Genomic DNA, 15,162 nt, shown 5'->3' on the forward strand with positions numbered 1-15,162 from the left:
CAAACAAAAAACCCAGAACCCAAGCATCTTAATTGATGTATTAGGACAAGTTTTCTATCCCAGACAGCAAGGGTGCTGAAGCTTAGGACTAGGCGTAGCGTGGGCAGATCTCATAGAAGCTTGCACACATGGTTCATACAATGCACCGGATTGTCTAGTTCACAACATACGCTCGTAGCAGTCCTTAAGCCTCTGTTGAGTGCAGCTTGCCAAATCAGGCTGAATACTGCCAGATTTTTTTAAAGGTGGGTGCCCAGAGGTAAGATGTTTGCCAAAAAATAAAACCATAAAAATATTTTTTACTTTGAAAGTGCAGATTGGGAGGGAAAGAACAGGAATTGCTCTCTCTTTGCACTCTTTCCAGACATTTAAGAAGATTAAACCACTTTAGAAGTAACATTCAATTCTGGACTTTACACAGTGACTAATCTGAATTATGATATTCTTTTTCGAAATGCAAAATGCAATGATAAAAAAATCCTGACTCATGGGATGTCTTAGAAATAGGATCCCACTGCTGAGCAGCAGAGTAAAAGTATCAGACACATTCCCTATCAACATGAATCAGGTCTGTCATTTAAGAGCATGTGCAGAAGGTTCTTTTTTTACATCAAGTTACTACCTTTCACTTTCAAGTGCACACTAAAAAGGAAAATTTCAGTATGGTTTATCATATTCCCTTTTTATACAAAATAATTCCAATTAGAGCCATCTGGAAACAAGAGTTCCATTTCATGGCTGGCTTCTAGGCTCCCATATTTGGATTCTTTCCCAGAGGGCTCTGGAATAACTAGATTCTTTCTCCCCTCCCACTTGTCTCTCTCCCTAGGGCATGTCTGCACCCTGAAATGAGGCATAGGTGAAAGGTACTCGTCTGCAGAGAATGAAGCCAGCACATCTGGTCAGTCTGCTTCTCAATAAAGTCTAGTTGCAGAAAGGTTAACAAGCTTAGGAGTCTAGAATGACTGGACTTCATCCAGACCTGAGTTCTGACTGGCCAGCTCAAGTATTTGTAAGTCACGGTTTCCTTCAGTGCTTGTTTCTGAGCTGGTGCAAGGACAAGGACGTACCAGGGTAACTTCTCTTGCCCTCCCCACCTCTATCCACTTTGGAACTGATCACAAACTCCATCCTGCAGCTGTGAAACTTTCTGAATGAAACCTGAAAGTCAGGTTTATTTCTTCAATGAATCTCAGACTCAAAGAAGCAGCATTTTTGGAAACATAATCCTGAATCAAAGAATTCTCCAAACTCGTGGAACAGTTCTGGGAGCAGAGAGACGGGTATTGCCCATACTTACGTTAAAAGCTGATGCATTTGGTACATATTGGGGTATTTTTGTTTGATATGCATTTTGGGGGGGGTTGGGTGTTTCTTGGGTTGTTTTTTTTTTTTTCCTCATGTGAAAAAGAGATCAAACTGTTCTGCTTACCTGAAGCTTGGACCTCCATGATGTATTGGTGTAAATCTTGCCCTTGCTGGATGACTTCAAAGGTCATGTTGTTCATGGCCAACTTTCGCTCTGTGTGACGTTGCAAACGCTGCTCAGCCAGAGTGAGGTCTTCAGTATTGAAATCATTCATTTGTCTCAGCAGATCTTCATTCCAGGCATCTAACTCTGCTGTAACCTACATGGGCAGAACACAGACACTGTATTCACTAAAGATCAATTGAAAAGTCTTACTCTCAGACTGTGTTTGGATCACAAAACTACTTCATGTTTTGGCTCTGATCCAGAAACCTCCAAACCACAGCTTCAGTACACTCTGGATCCTGCCCACATAATGATCACTCTTAACATTTTGCTTAGGCGAGGATCCATGAAAAGATGATCAGTCCAACAATAAATCTGACACCTTCTTTTCCCCTTACACATTCCAAAGGGCACTGTAAAAGAAGACCCATTATATTCACATAGATGACAGAGATAATATTTCTGAATAAATTCAAATTTAAATGAAGTAACGCTTACAGAATTGTGAACAATTTGTAATACCTGCAACCACATAATCCCCAAATGGCCTGAAAGTTTCTAAAAACATTTTGCAACACACTGTTATGTTCCATATTACAAATGGAGATATTTACTCTGTCTTCATAGAACCAAAATTATAAGCTTCCAGTAAGCCCTAAAATAGGCATAACTAATATATTTTCAGAATTATTATTATTATTATTGATATAATGTATTTTAAACCATATCTACACACTCTTCACAGAAAAAGCAACATGAGACCAAATATTTTATTACGAATATGTGAGTTAACCCCCACAGCACTGATTGCAGTTGTACAATGAGTCCTATGCTGTGTGCTTTCAGGGACTTAGAGTCTTTTATAAGGGTCTTTCTGCTGTCTTTCTGTCTGACTTGGGTTCCCAAGGCCCTGTATAACTTCTTTCTCTGGGGGATGAATATAAATAATTCACTTTTACAGATGGGGAAAGCACAGCACAGAAGCACCATAATCAAGGGCTAGGTGAATCACCAGTAGAATCATGAATGGTACTGGCTCTAACCAAAGACCTACATAACCTGCCAATAACTCATGGAAACATGAAAAATCTTCCGTTGCTTTCTCTGTTTCCTGATTATAACATGCAGTCTGATGATTTTAGCAGTCCGTTGATTTTAGCAGTCCGTTTACTGTATCTTCTGTGGTTTATATTTTAGCCCACAACTAGCCAACTGATATCAAAGTCCTTCACTTTTTTGGCTGTTCAATTAAAGCAAGATCTAGCCTTTACTCAAAGAGCACAGTCTCACCTCAATCTAGATTCTGCTACTGCAGACAAAAAAAAAGGGAATGTGCTAGTGACAATGAATGAGGGAGGAAGGACAAGGGAAATGGGAATTAAATCATGCATATAGGCTAGTACTGTGCAGAACACAATTTCTTTTAAAGTATTTAAAAATATTAAATAAATGCCTTAATTCTGATTCATAGGTCAATTCCTTATAGCTAGATTCAGAAGAGCTAAAACTAGGTCTCTAAATTCCCACTTGTGCACATTATTATGTAGTGAAAAGTTCTCTGCTTCTCACTAAAAGTGCTCTTCAGTGCCTGTGTGCAGCAAGATGCTTAACTTCCTAAGTAGCTAAGATTTAAAAGATTCCATTCTATTTTCCTTTCTGAAAAACTTACATTATATCCAATGCAGGCACAGGTAGGCGACTAAAACGGACCAGCTCTCAGCCCTTCTCACATTAGAATGGATGGGAGTCCACAGTTTTGCATCAGAAGGGGGAGAAAAAAAGCAGGCTTTAGGCTCTTTTTTGAGAAAAGCAGAAAAATAGATTTCTCAACCAAGAACCTGGAACCTCAGCCTCAGGGTGAGAGGCAGAGTGGGGATATCCTGAGGAGCTTCTATTTTTCTTCAGCTTGTTCCATTCCACATTACACTCAATTACCTTTAAATAATAGCTTATCTCTACAGTTTCTTTGGCCCTGTTCCTGACTCCAGCAGCCTCTGATTCATTCACATATCATAGCTGGAGTTGCTGGACTATGGAGACTTACTGGCAGATTTAACAGTTATGGAGAAATGGTCCAAGTAGATGCTGGGGAAGGGTTTTGCCAGATACATTTACATTTAGAGACAAATCCTCAGCTAACAGTAATCAGAAATGGGGTGGTCTTGACCTTGTTTCAAACTATAAAGGAAGGAATTTAGAGTAAGTGCAGGCTCCTACAGTCATGACAACACTTAAAGTTCAATGCAAAACCCTTTCTGCTCCTTCTAATGGAAAGGCATGCAATATAAATAATTCAGAAGAATTTTCTTTTTTATGAGCTATTAAAAATATTGTCTGAATTCATGGCATTGTCAGGCTGCTAAAATGTAATTATTTGAAATTTTGTGAGGATTCACAAAGTACTTCTGAATTTCTTGTGAACATTCTCAGGCATGTGCACTCAGGAAGATGTCTAAAAGCATTTGTAAGTGACAATAATAGAAAAGATTAAATCAATCAAAGAATGTATTACATTAGTTTGCTCTGAAAGCCATGACGCTACGACTGGGAGATTCTGATCAAAACAAAATCTCTCCACCCCATTTGCATCTATGGACATCAAGTCCAGGACAGGAAAACGCAAGCCCTTCAAAGGTTGAACTGTTAGGGGAGTCAATGATGGACATATGAATAAATCAACAAATGTTCCCCTAAGTAGGCTGAGATCCAGCACTTCTACAAAACTGCCTGGGTAAACCTCTCTGCTGTGGTGCCGTTTCTCTTAGTTACTCTTCCACTGCACTGTGGAAGGGACACTGATCAGCAATGCTTTTATCATTAAATCTACAATAATTTCCACTTGAGGATGGGGAAACAGCTGTTCCTGACTGTATTGCTTTTTGCCCCTTGGGCCTGAGTGTCCAGGACAGGTCTGTAGCAGAAAGGCATGTACAAACACTCAAGAGAAGTGGCAACCAGTGTTCCTCATGCTCATGTTAGCAACCAGCTTTCACCAGGCTCTTCACACAGGAGGGGCTGCACGCAAATATCTACCTGTCCTATTAGCCACTGCAAGGCACTAAAGGGTTTTTGCTCCATTATCCACACTCCCCAGTTCAAATTAGTGGTTCCAGTTAAAGAGGAAAGGACGATACAGGCAGTCTGGACACAAGCTGCTAAACACAGGATGGAAGGTCAGCCCATGGTGCTCCATGTTACATTGCCAAGCCTGCACCTGAGTGGCTCTGGACAGTTAGACAGGTCCAGCGGGGCTTGTTAACCCAGTGCCAGCTATGCTAGGGCCAGAAGCACAGCCACCAATGGAGGGGAGAAGGAAGGAAGGAGGGAAGTTGCCTCTGAGTAGGGGGTAGTGAAGGAGTGATAATTATCCCATGTGCTGGGTTAGGGGGAACAGAGGAAGGAGTCAGGCACAGTGAGAGGTGGAACATCACCAAATTTCTCAGGCGAAGTGTGTACAGGAAGGCTGGGTACATCGCTCTGAGTAACCGAGACAAACAGATGGCTAGAAGGGAATCTAAAGCACATGAAGGCAAAGAAGCAATAGCTGAGCTGTGATAACAACCCAGGTTTCCTGAATCCCAATCTGGTGCCCTATACTAGAGACCATGTTGCTTTGCATATCTCATTAAGACATTTCCTTTACTGTCTGTACAGCCAATGCTTCAAAAGCCCATACTTCAAACTGGACTATTTGGAAATGGTCCCAGAGTCTGAATTTGAATCTCTGACCAGTTTTATTTGGGTACAGGGAAAAAGATTTATTTTTCTTCAGGAATAAGCTGTAATTAGGCAGCTCTGTTAACTACAGATGTACATTTTTGAAGTCTGAAAAAAGGACTTTGGATGCTTTCACAGACTGGTCAGGCATTAATGTCTATGGTGAAACTTGGACTGCATCAGACAAAAGTGCCCTACCTCCCAAGCTGTGGTAAGAGCCAATGGCACTGGGCCTGCATCAGAAATTGTCTCATAAATGAGGCTCACTTGGCTATGAACTCATTTAATTCCCTTCTGACCCAGAAGAATAGCTGATTAGAGTTTACTCTGTTCATCTCCTAGATTTTTTTTGTGGGAAAAACTGATAGCACTTCTTATGTTTATTCATTTTATTTCCCAGTGTTTGTGATTCTAAATAGACCTCAGCATCCCTCACATGCCCCGAGTGAAGAGAACCTGCCGCAAAAGAAGCCCTGAGCTCTGCTCTGTTCTTCTGTGGCATGAGAGGGAAATCATACCAAAGCAGAAGGGTCATGAGAGCAGCAACAGTGGCAGTGCACAGGTCTGCATCAGCAAAAGCAGCAGACTTATCCCCAGCTGCCCACAATGTTCCAAGGAAAGCTGCACGCATGCCTCACTGTCAGCAACACTCTGGCTGACTCCTTGGAAGAAGCCATGCTCCTTCCTTTGTGGGTCACATAAAGTTGGTGGCCAAGAAACAGCTTCCTATTACTAAAGAAAGGTCAAGTGACCCCAGGGTAATAATGAGAAAGACATGACAGAGCTACTGATTGACAGTGTGCCTGGAAAGCACATTTCTTCATTCTGCACCCAAAACAGATGCTTCTGCTGCCATGATAACGGGAGGGGAACTAATGCTGGTAGTAAACCCAACCAGCTATAAGAGCAGCGGAGGCAATGCAAGAGTTAACTTTGGCACGTGAGCAAATACAGGGCTGAGCTCTGTGCTACTACCACAAGGCTGTAATAGATATACAGACTATGACAGCCAGGTCTGTTTTTCATGCAGACACAGTGACCACAGTCTAGACCACATACTCCTTGGGCAGGAATCCTCCTAAAGCAGCAACTTAATATACCCAAATTCCCACTGCTGCAATATTACTGCATTTGCTGCTTCCTGTATTTATCATGTTGCAACATCAGCAGATAACATGACTGAAGGGAGAGAGACATGTTCATCTCCAATCCTGGAGAAAGAGGAGAGGTATAGAGAAGAAATGTGCAGGTGAAAAGTAATAGCAGTGGTAGTAACAACAGTAGCCGTCCAGCAATCTCATGCCTACATTGCAGCCTGCTGGTGAATTAGGCCAAAGAGGCTATCCGAGCTACAGCAGCTGCCATGCAGGCAATCTGCATCTGCAATAATTTCATATCTAAATCTTAAGGTTTGGGTTGGGTTTTGTTGTTGGGTTTTTTTGTTTTGTTGTTGTTGGGGTTTATTCTCCTGCTGCTGAGCCTTGACTGCTGCTTGCTTGGCCTTAATTCAGTGTTTGACACCTAAAGTCATCTTGTTTAATGCCACCCAGGAAATCTTGTTTGCCAATTGAATGAGGTGGAGAGGGGAAATGAGGAATCAAGCGAAAGAAAATAAATGTTATATGGCAAATGAATCACATAGGAGCTGATATTTTGAAGTATGTATGGGCTGAGGAAGGGCATATGAGGAGGAGGGAAAGAAAGTTCTATCCTGGGAGCAGAAGCTATCAACACAAAGAGAGTGGGTTTGCAAGAGCAATCTGAAAAAGAGTAAAGATGTTTGGGAAGAACAAGCAAATGTAGGAGGCAGGTTGCAAGAGAAATGATGGTGCAAGTAGGAGGAAGAACAAAGGTGAGAAGAGTGGGTACAGCATGAGGATGAGGCAGGACAGGAAGAAGAGTCACACAGGCACAGGGCAGATCTGTACAGAGCGCAGAATCAAGAAAAGGGAATATCTACCTCATTTCAAAAGAAGAAAAAGTGACAGCCATACAGCTGGGATGAACAGAGAGTCGGGATGGATGAGAAGAGAGGTTAGATATAATCCAGAAAGGAATAAAAAAAGGCAATTCTGACTCCTGGATGCTGAGGGAGTATCTGTGAGTGCAGAAAAGAAGGGGTTATAATGGAGTAGGGGGGACCAGATCTCTAAGGCACATACTAGAGATTGGGCACCAGGGATGCCGGGGGCAACTTGGCTCTGCTTCAGCATTCAGAGCAGGCTGGAAGAGCAGAAGCCTGGGTGCGACAGTGTAAGTGGATTTATGAGCAGACTAATACTGAAGGTATTTGGTAAAAGAGATGTAGGTAGGAAAGGGTGAATGACACTGTCACTTCTACAGATCACATAGGCAGAAAGTTTGCTGTTCCTTCTCAGGCCTCTGTTTGAGCTGATGCCATGCAGTATGACAATACTGTCACTCATTTTTTTGACAACAGAGAAAGATGCCATGCTGGCTTAGTGGGGACCTGGGCCACTGAAGCGTGAAAAGGCTGTCACAGTGATGATTCTGCTCCAGTGCTTTTGGCTCCTGAATCCCCAAAATATCAAGAGAAACAATGGAATTCAGCTCCAAAAGACAGGGTGCCCACGGCAGCTAAGTGCTTGCCTTTCTTGAAATGAAGTGATGAGCAGTTTGAAAACTAGGTATATATAGGAAAGAAAAACAAAAGCTCAGTAAGCATGAGGCATTATAGGATTCCAGCTTATGAACAGAAGAAACTGAAATTTCTCTCACCATTCTCTTTCTTTCAAATGTATCTCCAGATCTCTGCAACTCTTACTTCTAATAAAGAAGCTCACATCTGAGTGTCAGCTATAAGCCAGTGAGTGAGGGGTTGTTAAACATCTTGTACCTTCATGAAGGCAGCTAATTCACTTGAAATTATAAACCTGTTATAAACCTGGAATGGGAAACTCAAGTGAGTTGTATATAACAGTGAAGTAAACTACTGTGAAAGCTGGCTCCTGTTCCCTTCTAAACTCATGCTCAGGGATGGGCGTGAACAGCCAGAAGAGCCAGCAAGTGAAATCAAGGCTGAAAAATCTAATTAGCAGGTGAAATGGAGCCAAAGAGACTGAATGGTGGAAAAACATACCCGGCAGGTGAAGATTTTAGTGTTCATGGGGCTTTTTGAAAGACAACAAATAGCATACAAGATCAAACTTATCTTGTGCAGTGGGAACACTCATAATCCTTTCCAGGACTATGTCTTGGCCTAGGAACCACGTTGCTCTAGAGACTACAGTGCATAGGCTCTGTCTAGTGTTGCACAGATCCATGTGCATTGCAGGAAACAAAACACACAGAAGGGAAGGAGCTGGGCAGTTCTGGGAATGGGAGATGTATGTGTCTTTGGAGGTAACCAGCAACTGTTGCCAGACAGGTATGGGCTAAGGTCATTCCTGTTCTCAGTCACAGAGCTTTATAGAGGCCTACAGGTGAATTTGATCATCTCTCTACAAAGACATAAAAAAAAAAAATACACAGAAAGACTCTGGATGGCAGTGATTTTGTTAGGGGTTGCAATTCAGTGCATTTTACCATTTGTTTCTTAAGCATTTTCTCAGCATTTTACTGTATATTAGCATTCACTCAAACAGCAGTTAATAAGCCTTTAAATTACTATTTCTGAAGCAAGGGACAAAGTATACTTGACAGATTTTACTGATGATATAATTCTGGAATAAGACTTTGCTTCATATGTGTAATGTGCTCAGTGTGGTGCCAGCACTGCTGCTCATGTCTGCCAGCTATCGTCCCTTGAGTCTTACACCCTATTCCCTCATAGTGGATCAGCTACCACACTCACATTGCATGAAATCTCCCGAGTTACTTGGTTGGCTGCACAAACTCAATTGAAGCCTGTATCATATAGAAAGACCAACCATATAATCCTAATGATCCCATCTTGTCTTGAAATGCGCAATGACTTGGTAAAGGAATAAAACATATCAGGCATCAAAGTTAGACACGCTTCCTAAATAAAGAATGGGTTGTCATTTTACGATTTTGAAACCTAAGGCAGAACAGCCTCCCCTAGGGAGAGCTAGGCTCTCTCATGTTTCTGTTATGTCTGTTTCCAGGTGCTGTCATAGTTTGGATTTCATAATTTACCCCAAGAACCCAGAGTGTAAATATCAGTCAATATAATGAGATTAAGGCAAGAAAGAACAGGCAGCACATGCTATGTGCCTGTGGGTTTGTATCCAAATTCGTATCTACTAAACCTGCCTTGACTCAAGCGCAACACAAAAGCTGCCTATGCGGTTTAGCAGTCCTTAGAAGTCCTAAATGAACACAGCTGGTCTGCCCTGCAAAAGAAATAGGCAGGTGGCTTCCCTTTACATAAAATACTTTTCCTGAAGACAAAATGTAACAAGAGTTGGCAGATTTCACTGAAGTACAAGAAAAGGTCCAATTATGCCTTAAATAGATGGAAGTAAGTGTTGCTTGTGCAGTAATCATTAATTCTGAAGTTTTGTCTGGACTCCAACCTCTGTCAAGCAGAGATTATAGAAAATCTCGAAAACTGGGAGGGCTACAAAGCAGATGGGCACAGTGCAAGTTTAGGAGGGAAGGCCAAAGGAAAGGGTTGTGTGATCTATGGCATGGACTTCAGTGTCTGGGGAGAACAGTACAAGTAGGAAAGTTTCCAAAGAACAAATGACAGTCAGACACTTTCTAAATAAAATAAAGGCCAATCACTCAACTTCCATTTGTGAGTTTGAAAAATGCCTACTACTTTCAGTTTGCCTTATTAATCAGAAAAAAAAGAGAGAGGGGGCAGTAAGGAAAATTACAGAATCAAAAATATTTGGTACCAAAACTGGATGGAAAGACACAACGTGAGATGTAACTATTCTCTGAGACGAAGATCTAATGCACAGCCTTCCCTAAAGCTGTTGGAAGTAGATGGGCTCCCACAGCTGCATCCCTCTGGCTTCCACTAGAAAGATGGAAGTTTTTTCTTTCACCAGAGTTCCCAGGGAAGCGTCCTCATCATAAGGGATCCCCTGGAGCACAAGAACACAAGAACTAAGGGTGAGAACACAGACCCAAGGAAGAAAAATGGGAAACTCAAAGCTTGACAAGACAGAAGCAAAAAAGAGGACAAAGATGTTAAAAGTCTGAGAGGTGGAGGGCCCACTTTTTGCAGAGGGTTTGTGTGAGCACAGGAAGGAGAGAGATTAACATGGCTGCAGCAGGTAGAGGGGTTTCGTTAGGGATGTGTTCAGTATGGCACTGCTCTTGAACAGATGGAAGGGAGCTTATCTAAGGCTAGAAAAGGAGAAATTCATTTGACAATCATACTGGTACACATCATTTCCCTATTCTTAATCTATGCAGGATCTAGGCTATTATGGGAAATTAAAACCTAATATACTTCCAGTCATAGCTCAAGCTACTTGTCTTTAGTAGATAAAATGCTTAATTTCCTGCTTTAAATTTTGTCATCTTTTTCCCTTAAAAGCTTGGAATAATCAACCATCAGAAATACTACATTCTTTTTAATTATGGTGATGAAAAAAATCTTTTTGCATCTCAACAATGGCATGAGATAATTTTGTTAATTTTGATAATAGTTTCCTACTGACTTGGCATCTTTATTATATGGCTGAGGCAACTGACTGCAATCTACTTTCTAAGGATCATTATTGTGTCAATTTGAGCCAATTCAGCTGTTGTTTGAAATGCATAGCATACATGTGTCATTTAATATTTTATTTCAAATTGCCTTTCTTTTTATTATCCATCAAACTGTTTTTCTTGTTTAAGCACCAAATGTACTTACAACATTTAAGATATTGACCTGGATATATTTTTCACTGTGTGTTCAGTTATAAATTAAATGCCATAATTATTCTAAAATTAAAAATATTTTTCAGAAAGAGGGAACTTTCTAAATAAAAAAAAGCTACCCATAGACTCCCTATGAAATATTTTCTCAGATTTCCTTGTAATATTAATCTTACAGAGGGAATTCAGATGTTCTTATTATAAAAAGTAGCAAATCTACAGTGACAAACTAAGTGGTGGTTTTCTTTAAAATCCTTTCTAGCTAATCTGATTTTAGAAGACTCTGAAGCACATTTCCAATTTTAAATATCTTAATGTATCACAGCCACTCCAAATGTGTGCATGAATACACAGAAGTAGGATTTGTGCGGAAGCAAAACCGAAGGATCCACGTAATATTCCCCTCTCTGGCATCACATACAGAGGGGACTAGGGTAAATCACATCCTGATGCCTCGGTTGCCCCATCAGTGAAGTAATCCATGGCAGTAAAGGCCTTTGAGATCTTTAATTGGAAGACTATGTACAAAGAAAAAGAATTTGAAAACAGTGTTGGTTTTTGTTTTGTTTTGTTGGTGGTTTTCATATTTTTTTTTTAATCTTTACTTAAATGAGCCTAATTCTAGGTCCATTCCTGGAATTTGCAGTAAAATAGGCTGAGAACTTAATGAGCAACTCACATGGGTTCACCGTATACTGCCTACTGACATGTTTGGGTGTTCCAGAAGCACATACAATACTGGTTTTCCTTTTTTTTAATTTATTTATTTTATTTTTGTATTATTTTTTTAAAATTTTGAAAACTATTTAAAAGATGCTATTTATATGTATGTACAAATATATGCATTCACACTCCATTTATATATTTAGAGTAGAAGTCTCAATCGTTCAATATCTGCCACACCGTTGTATCAAAATATCTTCTATTTAAACATAGGAGATGCTGCAGTTACTGCAGGCTCCTGAATTATGAGTGCAGCATTCTTAAGGCAAAGTATGTTATCTGACATGTAATACATAAGTTTATCCTTATACACACATATTCACAAAGAGTACTGTCTCTCAATTTCGAGGGGGCTGTATATAACTGGTAAGCAAAATGACAATATTCTAATTTATGTAAACAACAAGCACTATAGAACAGACTTCAGTACAATACCTAACTATGCAGTCACAACAGGAAAGCTCAGATACTCCTTGCTGATTTCTATCTCTGGCATCCAATTATAGATCAAGACACCTAAAAATCTCTGTTTCCAGCCTTTTATTCCTCTATAATTCATCATGGCGAGTCTTAAAATAAACACAAAGTATAACACAGCATTCTAAGGCTCCCATTAATTACCAGTACCCATCTTGAGATTACCTACGGATTTAGAAATAATACCTTCAGGAATATATCATCATAAAACACGTAAAGGTGCTGCATGAACTGAACAAGCATCAGTGGGATACAGTAGGAGGAACACACCCCAGAACGGACATAAGTACTGACACGTTTGTCATCGATGTTGTGCACAAGTTAATTTACATGCCATTCTTTTTGCATCATGTCCTAACAGAATTACAGCAGTTAATTAATGAGATTGGATGGAGTCTCCTTAAAGTTTCTCTGCCCGAGAATACCTCAATTATTCATGTTTTGATGAGTTTTCCATCCAGTGCTTTTGACTTCAAAACAGAAGTACAAAGCAGACTGAAAGACCTTTTTTGCACAAGAGCATAAAAATACACTTCAACTTCCCCCCCCCCTTTTTTTTAAATAAATCTACTGTGATGCTTAAAAAGCTCATCTTTTAAACATCCTTTCCTTTCATGCATAATGCTTTGTCACTTGATGGTTTAAAGCCAGCCAAGTGTCTGTCTGTATGCATCTACATTTGTCTCTGAAGAGATAAACCTCACGAGTAAGTGAGAGAACTTTCAAATCCCTGAGTCACTCGTGTCAATAGAGTTGTAACAGGAGCATCTTACACAGCTTCTCTGCAAAGCAGGCAGATTCTCAGCATAGTTAAACAGACACAAATTATTTCAATGCATTCTAACAGCATATCCTCAAGCATATTTTTAGCTTCATTACGCCAAATTTAAAACCTGGTTGTAACTCTCTCTCTTCCTTACTGGACAGCTGAGCACAATCAAACAGCTCCAGGTGAATCCAAACAGAGTTTACATATATTCCCTCTCCCACAGCTCTACCTTCCTCAGGTGATGCAGCCAGCTCTTACCTCAATGGTGTACTGTTCAAAAATCCGGAGCTGAAGGAAAATGTCTAGCTTAATCTTCCTCTCATGGAAAAGCTCTTCCATCTGTACCTGGGCCTCGTCGAGCTGCTGAAGGACAGATTCAATGTGGCTGATGGAGCTATTGTGTGGAGTCTTATTGTTGGAAACGGCGGAGTCCCTGTAGCAAGGCAGAGAGCATGGTTAAAGCTGAGCTTTAAGGCAGGCAAAAGAGCAAGAACTACACATCTGTGATTCTGCGTGCTGCTGAGAAGCAAACCCAAGCACAAAGGGCTGAAGGAAGGTGTATGCTACACTCATCTCTTCTACTCACTGAAATCCTGCAGCTCCTGAGTTCGGCACAAAGTTTCAACAAGGGGATCATCCTTTCTTGTGTCGTGACACTGTGGCCTTACACACTTGGGAGGGGGAGGGGAAAAGAATGACACATCAATCTCAACAGCTCTCTTGAGGAGACTGGCTGGCAATCTCCTTCAATCCTACAGAGTGACCTGCTCCAGCCTACAGTCCTGTCAAGCCCAGAGATGCTATTTAGTCACCTGGACCTTTACAAGTTAATTTTGTGCATTTGCTTTCTTACTTACAGATGAATTGAATTGGAATTACCAGCATTTTAGACCAAGGGGTAAGGATGCCTTGATTTCCTCTGGATTACATAGTGCAGCAATAGACGCAGATTACAGTGCAAGAAACTCCACCGAAGGAAAATCTTTCAAACACTGTAAGACAGGCTCTGACTTGTCTTTTCACTAGGGTAAGTGAAATGAGACATGCCTGTGACAGGTCAGATACTGCTCCATCTACACCTTCCATATACAAGCAACAGAAGGAAGTAAGCCCTTTAACTGGTGGGTTAGGACCAAGGAAAATTTTACTGCACCTGAAAGTCTTAGCATGGACACAGGACAGTTCTGACAACATCTCTTCTGTTTCTGCTCTGACACATATGAATAGGCTCACCTACCGTCTGTTAGATCTTCAGCAAATTTTTTATGGATAAAAAGCCTTTGCAGACATAAAGAGCTGAAATTTATCCTTGAATGTGCCAGAAAAGGTCTCCCAGCTTTAACAAGAACCAGACAGGAAGCTCTGAAGCCATAACTTAATCTCACCTTTCGTACTTCGGCTAAAACAAGTTTTAGATGCAGTGATATCCATCCATCCACCCTGCTCAAAGGCTTGATAGCAGCTGCATTATTTGGCATACTTAAACCAAGCCAACTGAAAACCCTATCAAATACACTGTTGGAAGACCTGGGCACTGGTGGGATAACAGGATGAAGTGGGTAAACCAGCAGGTCTTACCACCAATACTTCCTATCAGCCTCCGGTTCTGCCTTGGAGAAAGTGGGAGGAGACAATTACAAATCCAGCAACACATACCGGACTACTGGTGCACCAACAAACTCCCACGTGTGCAGCGAACTGGCTGATATTGGAAGACATGTGAAATGTCAGGTAATGCTGCCAGGTCACTGCATCGTCCCACAGGGACCAAATGCAGCTGGGAGCCATTCTTCTGGCCAGCTAACCTGGGCTGCTGAGCAGAGATGCCCACGGAGTCTCCTCACTGTGGAAGAGTGCTAGTGTGTTCCAGATGTCTAGGTTTTTATTTACCTTTCCTCGGTTGAATTACCCCTCCATAAATATCTAGCAAAGCATTTGTAGTTTTACACAGAACTTGACTGAAATGCTTGTGCTTTGCTCTTTGCAAATTATCATCACATAGAGTCAGATCAAAACAATGTACAGTCAATTTAAATGTTAAACACTGACAGTAAGCATATTTGAGAGCAAAAAAAGTATAACCTCTTGCAGATGCCTTAAACTGACACACAGAGTCATTTTAGCTAAGTTTAAACCATACCTTTGTGGTTCTAAGGCAACAAAACACAGGTTATTGTGTTTTCATTATGTGTCTTGAAGC

The 15,162-nt window shown here is 40.9% G+C and overlaps 1 protein-coding gene across 9 annotated transcripts in view; it reads right to left on the minus strand.

Annotated features, from left to right (window-relative positions):
- The window catches only part of KALRN (kalirin RhoGEF kinase), a 526,710-nt gene that overhangs the window by 185,288 nt on the left and 326,260 nt on the right, over positions 1-15,162 (minus strand). For all 9 annotated transcript variants that reach the window (XR_005105961.1, XR_005105960.1, XM_037398618.1 and 6 more), the window contains exons 13-14: positions 13,221-13,395; positions 1,433-1,628 (exon numbers count right to left, since the gene is read on the minus strand). Coding sequence is in view for 7 of the 9 variants with exons in the window: in XM_037398618.1 (XP_037254515.1) it covers positions 1,433-1,628; positions 13,221-13,395 (371 nt within the window). In the remaining 2 variants the exon portion in view is untranslated. The remainder of the gene's footprint in view (positions 1-1,432; positions 1,629-13,220; positions 13,396-15,162) is intronic.

Source organism: Falco rusticolus, chromosome 8 (assembly GCF_015220075.1).
Source record: "Falco rusticolus isolate bFalRus1 chromosome 8, bFalRus1.pri, whole genome shotgun sequence".
Taxonomy (NCBI): Eukaryota; Metazoa; Chordata; class Aves; order Falconiformes; family Falconidae; genus Falco; species Falco rusticolus.